At 38.4% G+C, this 17,139-nt stretch overlaps 1 protein-coding gene across 9 annotated transcripts in view; it reads right to left on the bottom strand.

Annotated features, from left to right (window-relative positions):
- The window catches only part of GRIA4 (glutamate ionotropic receptor AMPA type subunit 4), a 229,730-nt gene that overhangs the window by 76,121 nt on the left and 136,470 nt on the right, over positions 1–17,139 (bottom strand). For all 9 annotated transcript variants that reach the window (XR_002412191.2, XM_005501476.4, XM_021286311.2 and 6 more), the window contains exons 5-6: positions 3,632–3,685; positions 1,484–1,642 (exon numbers count right to left, since the gene is read on the bottom strand). Coding sequence is in view for 8 of the 9 variants with exons in the window: in XM_005501476.4 (XP_005501533.1) it covers positions 1,484–1,642; positions 3,632–3,685 (213 nt within the window). In the remaining variant the exon portion in view is untranslated. The remainder of the gene's footprint in view (positions 1–1,483; positions 1,643–3,631; positions 3,686–17,139) is intronic.

The raw sequence follows: 17,139 nt of genomic DNA, 5'->3' as shown, positions 1-17,139 counted from the left end.
TTAGAGTTGGTGTCTCATATTTCTAGTTTGATTCATTATGCAGCAGTTTCTATACTTTCACTTAGGAAAAAACTCTCCTCAAAATCAAAAGTAATTTTGCCCAAGGAAAAAATGTGGGCATGAGGAGAGTACATTTCAGTAGCTCCAACTTTAAAACTGTGTTTCTTAAGGGTGGAGAAATCTGTCTCTGAAGAGCTATTAAAAGAGACAAATTAAACTGGAGATACTGAAGTCTTAACTTTTATCCAATTGTCTTGTATGTTAGGGAACAATCCCACCCACCCAACTTACTCAACAAAAAAGCAACAGTAACTCACTGACTAAACATAACTGAAATAACGCACAGCTAATGAGCAGATACCTAAATACCAAAATTTAAATTTACTTATTCAAAGTCTGATTTCCGTCCTTTCTTTTGTCTTGCATATTATAAGACCTTTGAGACATGGCTTATCTTTATAATTGCAAATTTTGTTTATCTGTAAGTGAATCACATGTGATTCAGATTAACCATGATAACTTCTCAGAAGCAGGCAGCACAATCCTGCTTACGTGGCAAGGAATCCTATAAGCTAAATTGTTCCTGTCACCAGTACTTCAGGCTTCAAGATGTCTACACTCCATAGACCACAGCATCCTTGGTTGTTTTGTTTTTGTTGTGTTTTTTGTTTGTTTGTTTGTTTTTTCTCCTCCAGAACATAATTTTCTTGAATATGCACTGAATTATATATCTATGCTTTGTATTATCCATGCTGATACTTTGTCAAGACTTTGCCAACCTACCAATCTCCCAGCCAAGGGAGGGCTGATTGTTTATCTTTCCACAGTGCCCAGCACAATGGAGCCCAGTTTCAACTAGGTCTGACATGCCTTAGCATGTATAATAACAGAACTATTTTGATGAAGTCACATTTATAGCTATGCTGTCATTTGCCTGCCAAGAAAATTATAGGTAAGAGAAATATTTTGTTACCCATCTGTGAGGGATTACAATAGAGAAACACTGGGATGTAATTTCACTGTAAGATCGTGCCTGAAAGTGATTACTACACCAGGTTTTGAGGTGGATGGAATTTCCAGAGGAAACTCCAAATGAAAATTTAAGGGTGGTAAATTTACAATTGATGTTGCATCTTATATACAGAAGAATTCAGCTGTCAGAAAAACTCTGCACTCTAAGTGAATCTAGATAATTAGACTAACTCATGTAAAATTGGTTGAAATTAAGTTGTCAGTTAAGTATTTGACCTTTAATTCCTGTCAGTAAAGGGGTGAATCTGGAGAATAAGTGACAAAGGACATTAAAGTATGCCAGTGTTGCAGTTTGTTTCTATCATACAATCATAAGGACAGGCATAATTAGTTTCCAGCAATAGTAAGATCAACTGCCTTATTAAGGTCTTCATTTTTGTATTCAATAATGTTAGTCAGAAATCAGAACACTTGAATGATATGTTTGGCAGTGCTTCAGATCAGTCAGTACCTTCGGCGGAGTCTCAGACCCTGGGTATTCTCTCTGGTCCAGCTTCTTCCAGCGCTGCATCAGCTTAGTTACCATGGGGGTACTGAAATCCACCAGCTGAAACCCAGTCACATTGGCTCCTCCATGCATAAATCTCTCCAGTGAAATATCTTTGAATCCCTAGAAAATCAATTTTAGATTGTTTGTCCTCGTACACCACTGTGGGTCCAATCTGTTCTAGGTCAGCAACACAGCATAAAGAATGTAGAGCAGCAGGTTTCCATTAGAAGCCAAAACTTAAAACCAGAGAATAATGCCGAACCTTGGTTGTCAATTTTAATTTGTGTAATAAAGAATCAAACAAAACCAAGAAATAAATTTCCCACATTATTGCTAGGGTGGTCTTGACAGCTAAGCAACACAGTGCTGGGAATGGCAGACAGTTTTTGAAGAAATGCCTTTGGTGAATCATCTGAAAAGTGCCTGCAGAAATATTAAAGCCTTAATCCAATTTCCATCAAAGTTGGCAGATTTGAGTGAACACTGTACTAGTGCTTTAACCAACATATCCCTGTTTCTTTGCATGCTTGCAAAATGAACAATGCTATTCTGTAAATACATTTATTCCAAGATTCACTGTTTAGGCTGAAGGTATCTGAGATAATGTAATAGACATCAGAAAGCAGAGAGAGTGCATGAGGATCTCACTGTTAATGCAAGGAAAACTTAACATCAGAATCACAATTTTGTGAACTAGATGGTGGTACACATGTAGATCTGCTACATATTGAAAGCCTAAAGTGAACCCCAACACTGAAAGAAAAAATAAAGTACATATACCTCCTGATTTAGTTTCTCAGGGTAATCTGTTTCGCACGTGTAAAGACAAAATCTTTAGTAAAATTTGCCTTTACAGACATAACTGAACTTCAGGAAACTGCACAACGCAAACTGCTAAAGTAACCTAAGGAGCAAGCATGGATCTTTTTGCTCCTCTCCTAGCTGCTATGTTTAATGCTAGCTTAGAGGTATCTTATTTTTATTTTCTTAAATTCTTCTGATTGGCATCTCTCAATACAAACAGAAGTGTATTATCACACTTTGCTAAAAAAAAAAAAAAAAAAAAAAATTAGTAAAAAACCCCAAAAATTGTGGGGTACTGACCCAATATCCCAGGGAAAAAAACTGTTAAGGGCAGGGATTTGATTCATGTCCTAAAGCATTCTGACAGTAAATATAAACGATGATGGATCAGGAAGTCGTATTAGCCACATTATTGAGCAGCCAGTAGATAGCAACATGTGCCCCTGCTGAGGCTGCTGAGTAGATGTGCCTTAATATCCCACTAATAGTTCACTGCAACATCAGGTTCCATGTTTACAGCAATTATTTTGCACGGGAAAAGTTACTTGGGGAGCTACAAATTTGTGATGCTCCAGATCTAATTTGTAAGACCTAAGAGAAGAGACATGACTCATTTAAAATGCCTGAGGTCTTAAAAATAATCTCAAGTGATCTCAAGTTAAGGTACAAGTACAGCAGAGCACAATGAAATATTTCATGTCAACTAAAATTCCTTGAGGGAGAGTAAAAAGAAAACAATTTAAAGCATACATTAGACTCTGTCCCACATTCATTGTGCTTCACCAAGCAGGTATTTCAGCTTAAAGAATGGCTTATTTTAAAAATAAAACACTGCATTTACACTTTCTTTACCCTCTTCTCAACATTATCTGTGTTAATGTGCAGTTTAGATTTAAGAGTGAAAATATGGCACTAGTAATTTGACCGGAAATAGCTGATCTTACAGCAAAAAGAATATTCCCTGGAGAATCTAGAAAATTCACCTCAATAATTGTTATGTTACTAATATTAAAAAAGTAGTCAAAAATCATAGTGTAGTTCTGTAAATTCTAATTCACAAAATACACTTAGCAGTCCTTTATGCTACATTGACTTTGATAAAATTTAAGAGCATAACATTGTGCCCCTCTTGTCTAGATGGCTGTAACAACAAAACTAAGTTCTTTTACGCACCATAAAGACTGTATTATGTGCAACCACATATTAGTGACAAATGGCAAATGCTGTGTGAAGTGCTACAACTTGAAAGTAAAACGGAGTGTTTCACTTACCGAGCAGTGATATAATTCTAGAAAAGTATCTTACCAGGTTGGCAACAATATAATGGTATCCTTTAACATGCTTTCCCACGCTTACGATCTGTGGGAGAGAAATAAGAACAAAAAAAAAAAAGGCAAACAATGTCATATTGTTTTCTCTAGACAGGTGTTTTCATATCCAGATAGATATAAATTCTGAAATGTATAACATCAGTAATAAAATGTTGAGACTCTTTCTCCAATAAAGTAGCTATAACTTTCCAGGTCCTTAATAATGAGAAAAGGCTAAAATGAAAACGAGTAAAGTACAGGATGTTTCAAAAAGATGGACCAAATATGTTAGAATTACATACGAATTTACAAATGGTTTAATGAGTTACCAAGTTTTAGTAACCTTTTAACAAATGCTCTATGCTCCCTCCACCTGCTGTACAGACTGTAAGAGTTTCAATCACGGGCAGTTCCTGGTTGCAGAGATAAAGTTATCTCAAATTGGTTAAATCTTTTTGAAACACCCTGTAATTAACTGGTAATCTGAGTGTTTTCCGTATGACAGAAAATGTAAGTGTAGTATATACTTTTATTAAACAGAGCAATTAGCTACAGGATACAAATTCAGAAAGAGGAGGTCACACATTAGCTAGAAAGCCTACTTGCTAAGACACCTTTTCATTTTCAGTAAGTGTGGAATTTATGAATCAAATTATGTTTTCATCTCTTGGGATCAAAACTGTTCAAAGCTGTTTGCCCTTGAGGTGGTCAAGTACTGCAAGTGTTATTCAGCTCCTAGTAATTTGCTAAAGACTTTGGGAACAGGTATGAGTAGGGACTTAGCAAGAAAGGGCATCGAGGCTGCCTTAGTGTTTAACCAAAATACAGCATCAAGTGATGCAAAAAGGGAACAACCATGATGAGTAGCTGCAACAGTCCCAATATGGCAAGATCAGCAACAGGGTTTAGACAAAAACTATGTCAGCCTTTGCCTTGTATCAATATCATTGCTGTTCCTATGTTCCTATGTATCAATATCATCATGTTCCTATGATGGAATGCATCTTATTCTTAATGTGCTGAAAATAAAAAATGAGGAAAGAATATTTTGTCAGTAGAAAATGGTGTTAATAGTTTCATTGCAGATTAAAGCTGTTTTTACTAAAGAAATTAACATTAATACCTGTGATATGAAGCTTACATTTAATACCAGTAAAGAGATATTTTGACTCTTACTTTTGATAGTTTACTACTCATTTAGAAAGACTGATTGAGGCACAAACATGGGGTATTTTTTGTCTCTTTGTGTGTGTGTGTGGCTTGTTTTTTTTTTTTTTGTTTTTTTTCCTGCTTCATGTACTCATCTCCACAAAGCATTTTAGCTTCCTTCCAAATGAATAAATAAGATACAGCCAAAAGTTTTGCATGCAGTGCAGCCTGCTCAGTAAGTAATGGGAAGCCTAGATCTGCCTCCGTTCCTGCTTTGAAATCTTAGCCCTAGGTCCTGTCCTGAAGACTTGGCAACTTTTTGGCTTTATGGGTCACATCGCATGTCCAAAATACAGAACAAACATTCACTAAGCCTTGCAGCCCCTTTTCCTAGCGCAGTAAAAAATAGCATCACATTTTGGAGATGAGAGACAAGTTGCTGAAGGACTAAATAATTTAGTCAAAGACATGCAAGGATCCAGGATCTAAGTCTGGATTAAGACCTGGAAATCCTTGACTCTTGGCTCCATTGTTCCAATAAGTTGATTTGCTTCTACATCAGAGTTGAAAGGAAAATTGATGGGATGTGGCATAAGCATCTTGTCAGAACTGTTTTCATTTCATTATTTGAAAGTAATAAAGTAAATAAACAATTTGTCTATTATCCTTTTGTTCTTCTTGTTTCCCAGCCTCTATTTTGTATTTATAGTCTATAGCTAAAATGTTCATATTTAAAAAGCAAAAGCTAAAAAAAGAAACCGTCCCCCCCAAGCCATGACCAGATTTTCAACCTTCATATAAATAAATTGCTTATTTTGTACTCAGTCAAATTCCCATTAAGATCAGTGCATAAATGCCATCGCTACCATTATACTTGGGGGGCTTTTACATCTGCACTTCTTCAGCAACACAAGGTAATGAAAATATGTTTTCCTCCCCATTACAAGGAAACTGACGCAGGTTAAAAAGCACATTAAAAAGCTCAACATTTTTAAGTAACTACAGTATCACCGTTTGAATGTAAGTGGACCAACATTATTTAAGATGTGATGTGGCAACAGTGTACCAGATCCCTAGCTTGGAAAAAGTGCTGCAGTTCCATTCGAGCTCTTGGAAGCCAATGTGGCTTTGGCAATTGACACCCTTAGTGATCTATTTCCTGGTTTGGTTTCATAACACAAATTGTGATGATCATTGCAACATATCAGTCAACCACATGATCAACCTGTAATGGTTGAGGTATGTCAGACACATATCCATAGCTGTCAATGTAAATGCTGCAAGTGATTAACCAGATTTGCTTCTGTGCTTATTTCTAGCAAATTCATCTAGATATCACTGCAGACTTCTTGGATTTGATGTGAACAATACAGAATATTTTTTAAATTAAAATTTGAATTTTCCAGTGTGTTCTCTCAAAACTTGTCTCTTAGGGTGAGAGATAGAGGTACGCATTTATGTATGATGCAGTTGTCTTAACTTCCTTTATAGTCAGTGGAAAGAGCAGGCACTTTGAGGAAATGATTCATCTTATCCTAAAGCACATGTCTAAAATTAATTAGACGGCTTGTGCCCTGAAAGTACATATTTTTCTGCACTGACTAGAAAAAGAGTTGATTATGATTAGCTCTGATGTAGACACCTACATTTTATATCCCTAATATTAACTGAGACAAATTTCACCCTAAGAATGTTCATCAGGCAGACAGAGAAATGATGTTATATGGCTTGCATTTCCAACTGAGATTGGATACAGTTCTGATTTTGAATTTGAAATGTTTATGGTTATTGATCACATGCAGTTTGCAAACCAGGAATTATTTATGGTTTAGGAAAAAAATGCCTGTTTAGTTAAACAGCCTTCCATGACCATCTCATATTTTTGAATATCCAAGACATACATACAGTCACCTTTCTTGAATACTCCATGCAGATCATGATCTATAAAACAGGATTTGAGTTCTTGCTGCCTGAAGAACCACCTTTCTCTATACTATGCTTCCTCACTGAGATAAATTGAAGCAACAAGCAAAGTTTCTGACAGCTATACAGTCTGCAATGCAAACTTTCACACTTTTGTTTTCTGTTCTTTAACTGGTTAGAAGTGATTAGAGCTTTAACAGAGATGAGACTTCAAAGATTCCATATACAGGACAGTTGATATTGCCCTGAACAACGAAGTAAACAGACGAGTGCTGGTGAGTGAGGGAAAAATATTTTTCTTCTATGGCAGAGCAGAAGGGTCAGGTAAAAGATCCAGCAAATCTATTCTGAAAGGGAAAAACACTACTGAGATTTTGACAGATGAGAGAATCTTCTTGCGTGGCACCATCCAAAAGAAAACCAATTTATGTATTTTGAGTCCACCCTTGCTGTGAAATGCAGCACAGTAAATAGTCACAATCAGGAGATTACTTCAAAAGAGCACATTCCTGCCACCGAATAAGATGCTCTGTGTGCCTGTGGGTCCCATGCTCTTAGACAGGTCCTGAGCATCCATGGGGCAGGTGGCAGACCCATGTATAGCACAAGGTGGGCAGTTCTAGGAACGAGATAAGGACTCAGCAAAACAAGTCGTTTCAATGTGAATCACGCTAAAGCCATTTATTACAGAAACAAGTCTCCTTATATACGTAACTATATTCTAATCACGCGTCCACGCTCCAAGCATGGATTCGCTAAATGAGTATCGTGGGCTGTCCATGCGCTGGAGTCTCACTGATGATATGTCCGATGATTCACGCCACGCCAGGACCCCGGTGATTGAGGAACGCCCCTCTCTCTCACAGCAGATTCTGTTCTCAGCTTCTCTAAGAGGCCCTGAGATTCCTTTGAGCCTGACTAATTCAGCAACAAATCTTTATCTATCAAAACCCCTCCACAGGCAGTGAGAACTGTCTTCACTTCTAAAGTAAGGCCCTGAGGAGAAGGTGATGCTGCCACAGCCACCCATGGTGCCTCTGCTCAGGGAACAGGAGCTCCAGCTTGGCTCTCACCCTGGCCAGTTGCAAAACCTGAGCACAGGGCTACGCATCATAGATGGGCTTTGCTAGTCACATAGGCCGTGATACACCATGAAACTGTTGATATGGTAAGTCAGGGTCCTGGTAGGTCAGGGAAGACCCTCTCCATGTGTCACTGTCTCTTTCATTGCTTTGGGACACCTGAGTGAGTGGGATCAAACCCATTCCTCCCCCTCACATAGTACTTCTTCACTTACATCTTCTAAACATTTATTTTTGCTCTGTAGTCTCACTCTGATTTCTCCTTAAACAACACACACAGATATTGCACCTGGCTTTTGTTGCACGAGAATTTAAGGTGATCTCAGCTTTCCCAGGGAGGTTTTGGGAAGAAGGTGTAGGGAAGGGTGAACTGATTTGTGACTTCTTTGGGGAAGGATGAGGGCAAGGTAAAGCAGGATTCTGCACTGGCTTTTGTATATTGATTTCTATGTTTTAATTTAAGGCATGAGGCGGCTAGCACCTAGAATTGGAGCTCTTTTATAGTCTTATTTGTAAAACCGAGGAAATAACTAAATAACACTGTTCTGAGAAAGAATGAATAAGAAAATACAATCTGCTTTCCAAATTACCATTAACAGGGAAGACAACAAGAGCTATTCCATGTATTATCCAGTAGTCACACTACGAGTGAAAGCTTCATTTCAGTAAATGCAACAGCATAGAATCAAAGAAAGTGAAATATTAAGGCCATTACACTATCAAGGTGGTTTCACAATCTAATGAGACTTTTTTTTTCTTTTTTCCAAATATCATTCTGTATGGGAGTGTCCTCAGAGAGGTGAACTTTAAAGAAAAAGTCAGCCTTAGGCTCTATTCACATTACCAAATGCATTTATGTATAAGAAACTAAAAAGAATAGTACATTGTGAGAATATTTAGTTGCTGATCTACTAAACTGCAATTAAGAAAATGCCTTATTCTGATTTCAGTCTTTCCTGTAGTAATCAAAAGTAACTAGAGTTACAGCATTGACTTTAAAGTGTGATAAAAGCAGGGGCAGTGAGATCTGAATTCAACTTAAGCTTCAGACACAATTCTGAACTTTCTGACTTTAACATACAATCCTGTTTTTTCCATTTAGCTGAACAATAGTCTGGCTCATGAAATTCAGAAACTATTCCACTATTGAAAAGAAGAGCTACCAGTGTCTGCTTTGATTCTTTTTTATCTTTTTTTTTTTTTTTCCCGCAGCAGTGGCAACTTCACTGACTTTGATAAAACCATTTCCAGACTTACATCAGCATCTGAACAGAGAATCAGGCCCCATGTCATCCTCTGTTCTCTACTACTATGAAACAGATATTGCATATAAGTGATTTTAAAAGAATGCTTAACTTCTGTAGCAGGAAATTTCCCAGTTATGATTTCCAGAAGATGGAGGTCAGTACAGCTGGAGTAAAAAGGACTTATTTTCAGTTACATCTCTTCTCTCTACAATCTCTTCAAATAGCTCTGCATTACCAACGGGACTTTAACAAAGGTTTTTCTCTTTGCTATTGTGTCACAATCCACTGCCTTAAGAAAAAGAACACCTGCAATAAAATGAAGTCTGTCTAACACAATATAAAAAGTGTTGAGACTTGTTAAAGATGGCAGATTGAGACTTTGACCTGAAATATTGTGGCAGAAATGGTGATGATATAAACCACAACTGAAATGGGATTTTATACAATATCTGAAGCAAGGATAAATCTTTTACTAAGCCATAAAAAAGCAATTGAGAAACAAGCTTAATTTTAACAGCTATTGCTCGTGAAAGGGCACTGCTGTTGGGGAAAGGGCAGACTGTTAACAGCCTACAGCCACCAGAGAGGATGCTAAAGAAGGCAACAAACGAAGCAGAAGAGGGTCCTTACAAATCGGCATTTCTTTCCCTGTTGTAAAGGCGGGCGCTGAGCTGGCACAGTGATGGGAAGGGGCAGGATCCTTGCCACACAGCCCCTGCCCAGCACAGCCCTGCCTGGTGCAGGCAGCTGCCGTGGAAGAAAACCTGGGGAGGTGGCTCAAAGGCCATTACCTGGTGCCCTGAGCACAGCTGGTTACCTTCTGCTGCTGCTGAAGTCTTTTGCATCCAGATCCTACTCCTGCGAAAAGCTCACTCAGAGATACATGGGATATGCAGACTTGTAGAGAAAAAGGAGATGAGGAAAGAGAGGAAGGGTGTAAAAAGAAGGTCACTTTACAAATCCTCCAAACTGTTTGTATTCATCTTTTGTCTTCTACCACCTATTTGTTCTTTTCAGTAACTGAAATAACCTATTTCTCAGGTTCAAACCTCATCAGTTGTGTGGTGCAGTCACAAGATGTGTTTTTATTACTGTGCAGTGTAGGACTTTTATTGTGTGCAAGACAGAAAATGAGCCGATGCAGAGAGTGGTACGAGGAAGATGCTGGTGGCAGTGCCGGCAGCTGGCTCCCTCAAGGAGAAGTGCTATCAGTTTGCATTGACATTACAGTGTAGCTTAGAAGCAATTCCGCAGGCCTCCAGGGAAAAAAAGCATGGAGAGAAAGGAATGATGAGGAAAAGGCAATTTATGAACCTCTCAAACCCCCTGGGACTCAAGAGATGCACATGGAGCTGCTACCGTGTCCCTGAAGTAGTGTAAGACCAACAGTGTTGCTACCAGCCCTTATCACTGTGTGTTGTGCACATACCAAATTCTTTGACTAATGATCTGCTCCTGTGGCTCTGTGTGAACAGAACTAAACCTGAATTTCGTTCATGCAAACCAAAAAGATACAGAGGGAAATGGGAGGAAGTCCACGCAATTTCTGACTCAAGGGATAAAGAAATCCTCATTATGCAACTAAACTACATGTAAAACCAATGCATTCTCTTGCAAAATACTTATCTATGTGTTGTGCTAGTAATCCTTTGTGCTAATGCACTGCTGTATTCATGACAAACAGGAAAGCAGAACAAATTGTGGAAGAATGATTGAGTCATTACTCTATTTAATTCATGTGTCTGGTTAATTTCTCCTTTCCTGTAAGTACTTTGTTGTAATTTATTAATATATTGTGTTATAATTTATTATTATTATTATTGTAAATTAATTATGCTAGTGATCCAAATACCATTTGAAAGAATTCTATTTGCTAGCTTTAGTTAGTAGACACACTGGAAATTAAGATGAGAAAAAAAGTTTTTAAAAGCAGCTAAATTTACAACTTGATTAATTTAGAGAAACTGAGCAGTCAAACATTATGTTTTCAGGTTTAGCACTCCTGTGGCAAAGTATCAAAGAGCAGTCCAAGGAGGAGTGCAGTATGTCAGCTTCTGTACTTTTCGCTACTCACACATTTATTTAGTTTCATTTTGATGGTAACAACAATAATCAATCTTGCTGTGACAGCCTGCTCCATTTTAGCCATCAGTGAGATTTGGTTCTCAGTGCTAACATGTACATGGTACTTTTCAGCTACATACCTCAAGGCTCTTTAAGGCTGGGAAAGCTGAGGATCAGTGATGTCAAGTAACACACTGAAAAAAATGAGTTAGTTAGACAGCTATGAACAATGTCCAAGACGCTGTGCAGCTACTTCCCTACCACGCTTGTTAATAAGTATTGTTAGCTCTTATTAATTAGAGTTTATCGACTTGTAATTTTTACAAGATTAGATTCACTGTACTAATACTTTGCTATGTGACAACTTTACATCCATGTTTAATTTTTAATATTGCAATGTACATACTTTTTATTATTATGTATCAGTTCAACTGTATACACTGAAGTATGTGTCAGATGCTGCACAGCAGTTTTCACCTCTGTTTTTTAAAGGCAAATACAGACCTAGATGAGCAGCCAGGCTTGATCTTGCTGATACAGAGCACTGACAGAGCTGAGGAAAGCGCTTATCTACTGGAAAACAGCCTGTTAAATTCTTACGTGCAGGGGAGGGCAGGGAGCAAGAAAAAAAGTCTGGAATCAGCCTGTCTGGTAGACCAGGGGCCAGACTGATGATCTCTAACAGTAAAACTATTTCACTATGCAAAATTCAGAAGATGCTGCTGCTCACAGTGGACACCTTGGAAGATGTCTAACACAGAGTGCTAAGGTTTGAACTTTGTCAGATGGAGAAGGGTGGGAGAGGATGGAGCTGTTGCAGATGGAAGAAGAAAAGAAATCCATTGCCATTCTTGCAGAAAGGAGAAACGTGTTTTTGCTGAATAGAGTCCTGTACATGTTCATGTGTATATGTTTATGTGGATATTTGTGTGTACAAATATAGAAAAAGCCACTGTAAATGTTACTGCATAAGGAGAAGACTCAGAAACCAGAAATTATCATAGGAATAGCAATATATTATTTCAGAAAGAAGTAAACATAAAGGTCCCGGGCAAATGTAATCACAGTTAGCCTGTGTTTTTCAGTTTGTTTTGCTGAGCTTTGCATGAAGCTCCTTATGGAGACACAGTTAAACTGAATTCCTAGTAAAAATCTGCCAAAGAGGACTATCAGAAATTAGGAAGAAGTAGCAGAGTATTCAGTAGCAGAGAACAAGGAGCTAAAATACTGGAGAAGCATGTTGCCTGGCTTAGTGAAGGATTTTTTTTAGATGTGGTCACTTTAAGTAGCACAGAGGTTGAACTGATCACCCTGGTATTCCTTCTAGCTGTTTCTGATGCAAACATATTTTGTGTTTGCGAGATTCAATAGAAGATGATACACAGTTCACCCACTCATAAGGTATTTTTATCTCTAGACCTGCCTATAGGTGTGCAAACAGAGTAATAAGAAACAAACTAGCTTATCTGTGTAGATCTGTGCCTTGTTTTTTGGCATAACTCTCAGCTTAACTCAACAAACACAGCAGGACAGGCTGGGTGCACACCGAGTGGGAACAGGCTTTGCAGGAAAGGTCCTGGGGGTTCTGGTAGACAAGTTTGCCAGGAAACTGTCATGCATCCTCCTGGCAAAGAAAGACAACAGCCTCTTGGGCTGCACTTCCAGTAGGTCAAAGGAGGTGATTCTTCCCCTCTGCTCAGCTCCGGGGAGGCACATCTGGAGTGCTGTGTCCAGTGCTGGGTTGTCCAGTACAAGAGACACATGAGCATACTCGAGCAGGTCCAGAGAAGGGTCATGAAGGCAACTGAGGGCTTGAAGCATCTGTCATATGAGGAGAAGCTGAGAGAGCTGGGATCATTCAGCCTGGAGAAGAAAAGGCTCTGGCAGATCTTAATAATATGCATAAATACCCAATGGGATGGTGTAAGGAAGAGGGTATCTGACTCCTCCTGGAGGTGCTCAACAACAGGACAAAAGGTAAAGGACACAGGTTACAACACAAGAAATTTCTGCTAGATATGAGGAACTTTTTTCTTTTCTTTTCTTTTCTTTTCTTTTTTTTTTTTTTTTTTTTTTTTTTTTTTACCAAGAGGTATTAAAGTACTGAAACATGGCATAAAGGGGTTGTGGGATTTCCAGCCTTGAAAGTATTCAGAATTTGGCTGGATGAGTAACCTGATCTAAGCTTGCTCCCTTGGGCAGCAGGAGTGTTCAGATGACCTTCAGAGGCCACTTCCAACCCCAGTTATTCTGTTATTCTGTTTGTAGAATAGAGCTGTTCATGTCAGTGCTTCACAGTCTGAATTTCAAAATTGGGCAGAAATCTGCCTAGAAACAAATCTCAGAGTTCTAAGACTCCAGTCTTCTTTCTGGTACCTTATTTGTACTGCAGTGTTTAATATGTGCTGACAATGAGGATTCTGGCAGAAAAAGAAACGGGGGACCATAACTGTTAACATCCAACTTCAGCATTTCGCACTTTTGAAAGCTTCCTCACATAATTTTAAATGTCCTTTAGATATAGATTAACAGCAAAAAGAAAAAAACAGTGAAAGGCCAAAAGAAAAGGGCTAAAGTATTTACAGTTAAGCAAACTATCTATCATTATCTAAATGATTCTTATATTACACTTTTCAGCTTAATTGTAAGATCTATTCAGAGCATTGACTTCATTGTATATCTGAACACATTTCTGAGCACTGAACAAACTATAAGTAATAGCTTTGAGACCAGCTATAGCTGAGCAAATAACAGTCTGCTTCTCTAGTAATAAGTGTTATTAGTGTCTGAAGAAGTAAAAAGAACAAATATGATGGTTGAACAAATAACATATGTTTTCATTGAAATCTTCAAAATTATTTTCTCTGTTATTTTTCAAATCTGACCAGAAATTCATCGCTTTATTAGAATTCACTCTTGCTTGCCAGTTAGCAAACAAAGAAATCACAAAAGAAATCTATGGCATGTGTTTACTGAAGGTAAAATATTCCAACTAACCAAAGGCAAGTAAAACTTGGGAGAAACTGATGTGACATTTCCTTAAATGTATGTTTTGCTTTGTATTTTTAGTCCGCTTTCCTAAGGAAATCATATGTGTTCTACTGAGCTGTCTTTGGGTCTGTCTATCAATTTGCCAGTAAAATATATTTTAACACATTTGGCAATTTCAGCTACATTTGGAAGGAAGACAATGCCACTAAGACATTGTCTAAGACACCTAGGACATCTAAGACACCTAAGAGTCCTTATTAATACTGTCCGCTGGGTGGAGAACAGAAAACCAGATGTTTTTGCCACTAAAAGGACAAGATAGACCCAGACACTAGATCTCCCATCTGACAGCTACTAGACAGCACGTGAGTGCTGTCAACTTGCACGTGTTTCTTGACCAGCTATAATAAGTGCTATTTCTTGCTTGCTCAGTACATTTTGGGGATGAAGATTTTTATGGTGCTGGTGGTAGTAGTCATCAAAGAGAAAAACAAAGCCCAGAAAAACCAAGGGGGTGTCAGTCCTCACTGTTTTAGTAATTCTAAACACTGTTTTTTCCTGCTATTTGTAGCTTCTGGATTGCTTTGGATTATACGAATTAAGCAATGAATAAATACTAATGAGAATAAAATAATATGAGGAAAAAACGTTAAACTGGGAAGCCTGACTTCGGGTTTCATAAGTTCAGCTTATATAGGTATCTGGTATTAACTTTGTTTGGTCTTTCTCAGTAATTAATAAAACCACATTTCTTTCGTAGGCATATTTATTTTGAAACATGAATTCTCTATTCCAAATAGAAATTCAGTAAATACATATTAAGATTAAAGTAACTATTTTCTAATTTTGGTAGATACACCCTTTATTTTTAGGCTGACTTGACTTCTAATTTTCAGTGAATAAGCCAGAAGTGCAAATAGATACGCTATTTCTGAATGCAGGAAGAAAAATGAAATTAAAAGAAGGAGTAATAAAAGAAGGAAAACTCCTAGTGAAAAGTGAGAGAAACACATGGGTCTGATTCTTGCTGTGCCATATGCAGTAAATGACTACTTTGGCCCGGACCATTCAGCTGCTGCACTGCTCGCTGCCAGTGTTACAGGATTAGTTTGGTAGGAAATGGAAATCACAACGTTATGTGTTTCAACTATTCATTTCATCTTAAGCAGAAAGTTTTTCATATTATGCAGGGCAGCACTTTAGAAAGAAGAGAATTTTCCATGTCTCTCACTGACTTTCATCCTTAAATTCAAACAGATTATTGTTGTGCTTTTAAAAGACCACCTGCTGAAAGTGACTTGAAAAAAGGGATGTTGATAAACAGGGACATAACGGTCCTTGACAGAAGAATATGAATCACTAGAAATGCATTCTGCTATATAAGCTCTATCTGTTGTATAAAACAGTGGAGATGTCACTTTATTTTTCTGTTTCTTTGTTTTAGCTCATTTTTTCTACCTTGTCCTGCTAAGCTGGAAAGGTAATGGTAAAAACAATCTCTAGTTCCACATGTGTGAGAAAATAGGGCTTTGTCTCTGTTTCTCGTCATTTATGCAATATAAATAAAGGATTATCATAGTTTATGTTTTAAATAAAAAACATGTGGCATACTTTTATTATGGCTGTGTATGAACAGATGAAACAAAAAGCCAAGTAAGCAAACTGGGGAGACACTTAATCAGACGTAGTGAGATCACTTACAAGGTTCTATAAAACACTCTGTTAAGCATAAAGAGCCCTCCATAACTCTAAAGAGTAGATGTGCTTTCTTCAAAATGGAAACACACTTTCTGGAAGTTCTGGGGAAATCTGACATGAAATACATCTTCATAAAATCATAGAATGGTCTGAATTGGAAGAGACTTTAAAGATCACCGAGTTCCAACGCCCCGGCCAAGGGCAGGTACACCTTCCACGTTCATTTTACTGCTTTTGCTGCTCCTGCACAGGACTGAAACACACTGTTTGGGGGTTATTTTTGGGGATGTGCAGCAGCAGTCATGTCAAGCATTCCATCCCCTTGTGTCAAGGACTGTGGAGCTGCCCAAAGCACCACTGCTGCCAAGGCTGCCCTGAGAGGCCCTGGTGAGGGAACAGTCCACACCACCCCCAGCCATACACCAGGTCTACATTGAATTGAAAGGGGACAGGACTTGCTCGCCCTCCCCAAGGGCAAATCATGTGCCACCACTTGAAATGGACAAGTAAAGAAAACAATTACAGTGAAAGTCTTTATGTCTTTCAGAGCCTGGGACTGCAGGATGATAAACTCCGCCAGAGGAGTGCAAAGGGGGAGTTTCACTCACAGGTAACAAAAAGGTTTTCCTGGTTATGGCTGTTGTAAGATTTTAAGGATGTAGGGTGTTCTTTCACCACCTTCAGAACAAAGTCTAAAAAAGAGCTAAAATTATCTTGCTATGCCTAAGCTATAGAAGATTTTCAAGAGTAGGTGGAGATCTACTGAGTCAGGCTGAAGATGCTGTTTGTCTCACTGACGAATCAAAGCAACAGCTCTGTGACACTGCAGAAATGGATGTTTTGCTCCAGTGTTGCATTTAAACAGTGCTTTGAGCTGAGCCATGCTGTTTGGTTTCCAATCACCCCCAAATTTCTCCATTTTCTACTGGAGACTGTATGGTCTTGTGTGGGTAAGCACGACCAAAGAAGAGGAGCACAGCCTTAGCATAGCCTAGAAAGGTAAGATCTGAGATCTTTTCTGAGGCTAAAACAGAAGGCAGCAATCTGGGGAAACGTGATATAAACACGTGTGTGCAGGTTGAATCCATCTCCTGAAATTAATGCTGGCCCTTCTCCCCCTTTCTAGAACAGAAATCTGAAATTAAACTCCATCTCTCTATACTTCACTGTGAAAAGGAGTACAGGTTTGGGTCTTGCCCAAAACATCGACCTCACCACAGCAACACAGAAACCTGAAAGATTGTATGACGCAAAATGCACATCCTGGGTTGCACCCAAGGGGATCCTGGATTTCAGATATGTCATTGGGTTCCAGGAGATAAATTTTCCCTTAAGACAAGCCTCAGGTA

Source organism: Columba livia, chromosome 1 (genome assembly GCF_036013475.1).
Source record: "Columba livia isolate bColLiv1 breed racing homer chromosome 1, bColLiv1.pat.W.v2, whole genome shotgun sequence".
Taxonomy (NCBI): Eukaryota; Metazoa; Chordata; class Aves; order Columbiformes; family Columbidae; genus Columba; species Columba livia.
The sequence above is the reverse complement of the archived record's forward strand: the minus strand, read 5'-3'. Positions and strand labels throughout refer to the sequence as shown.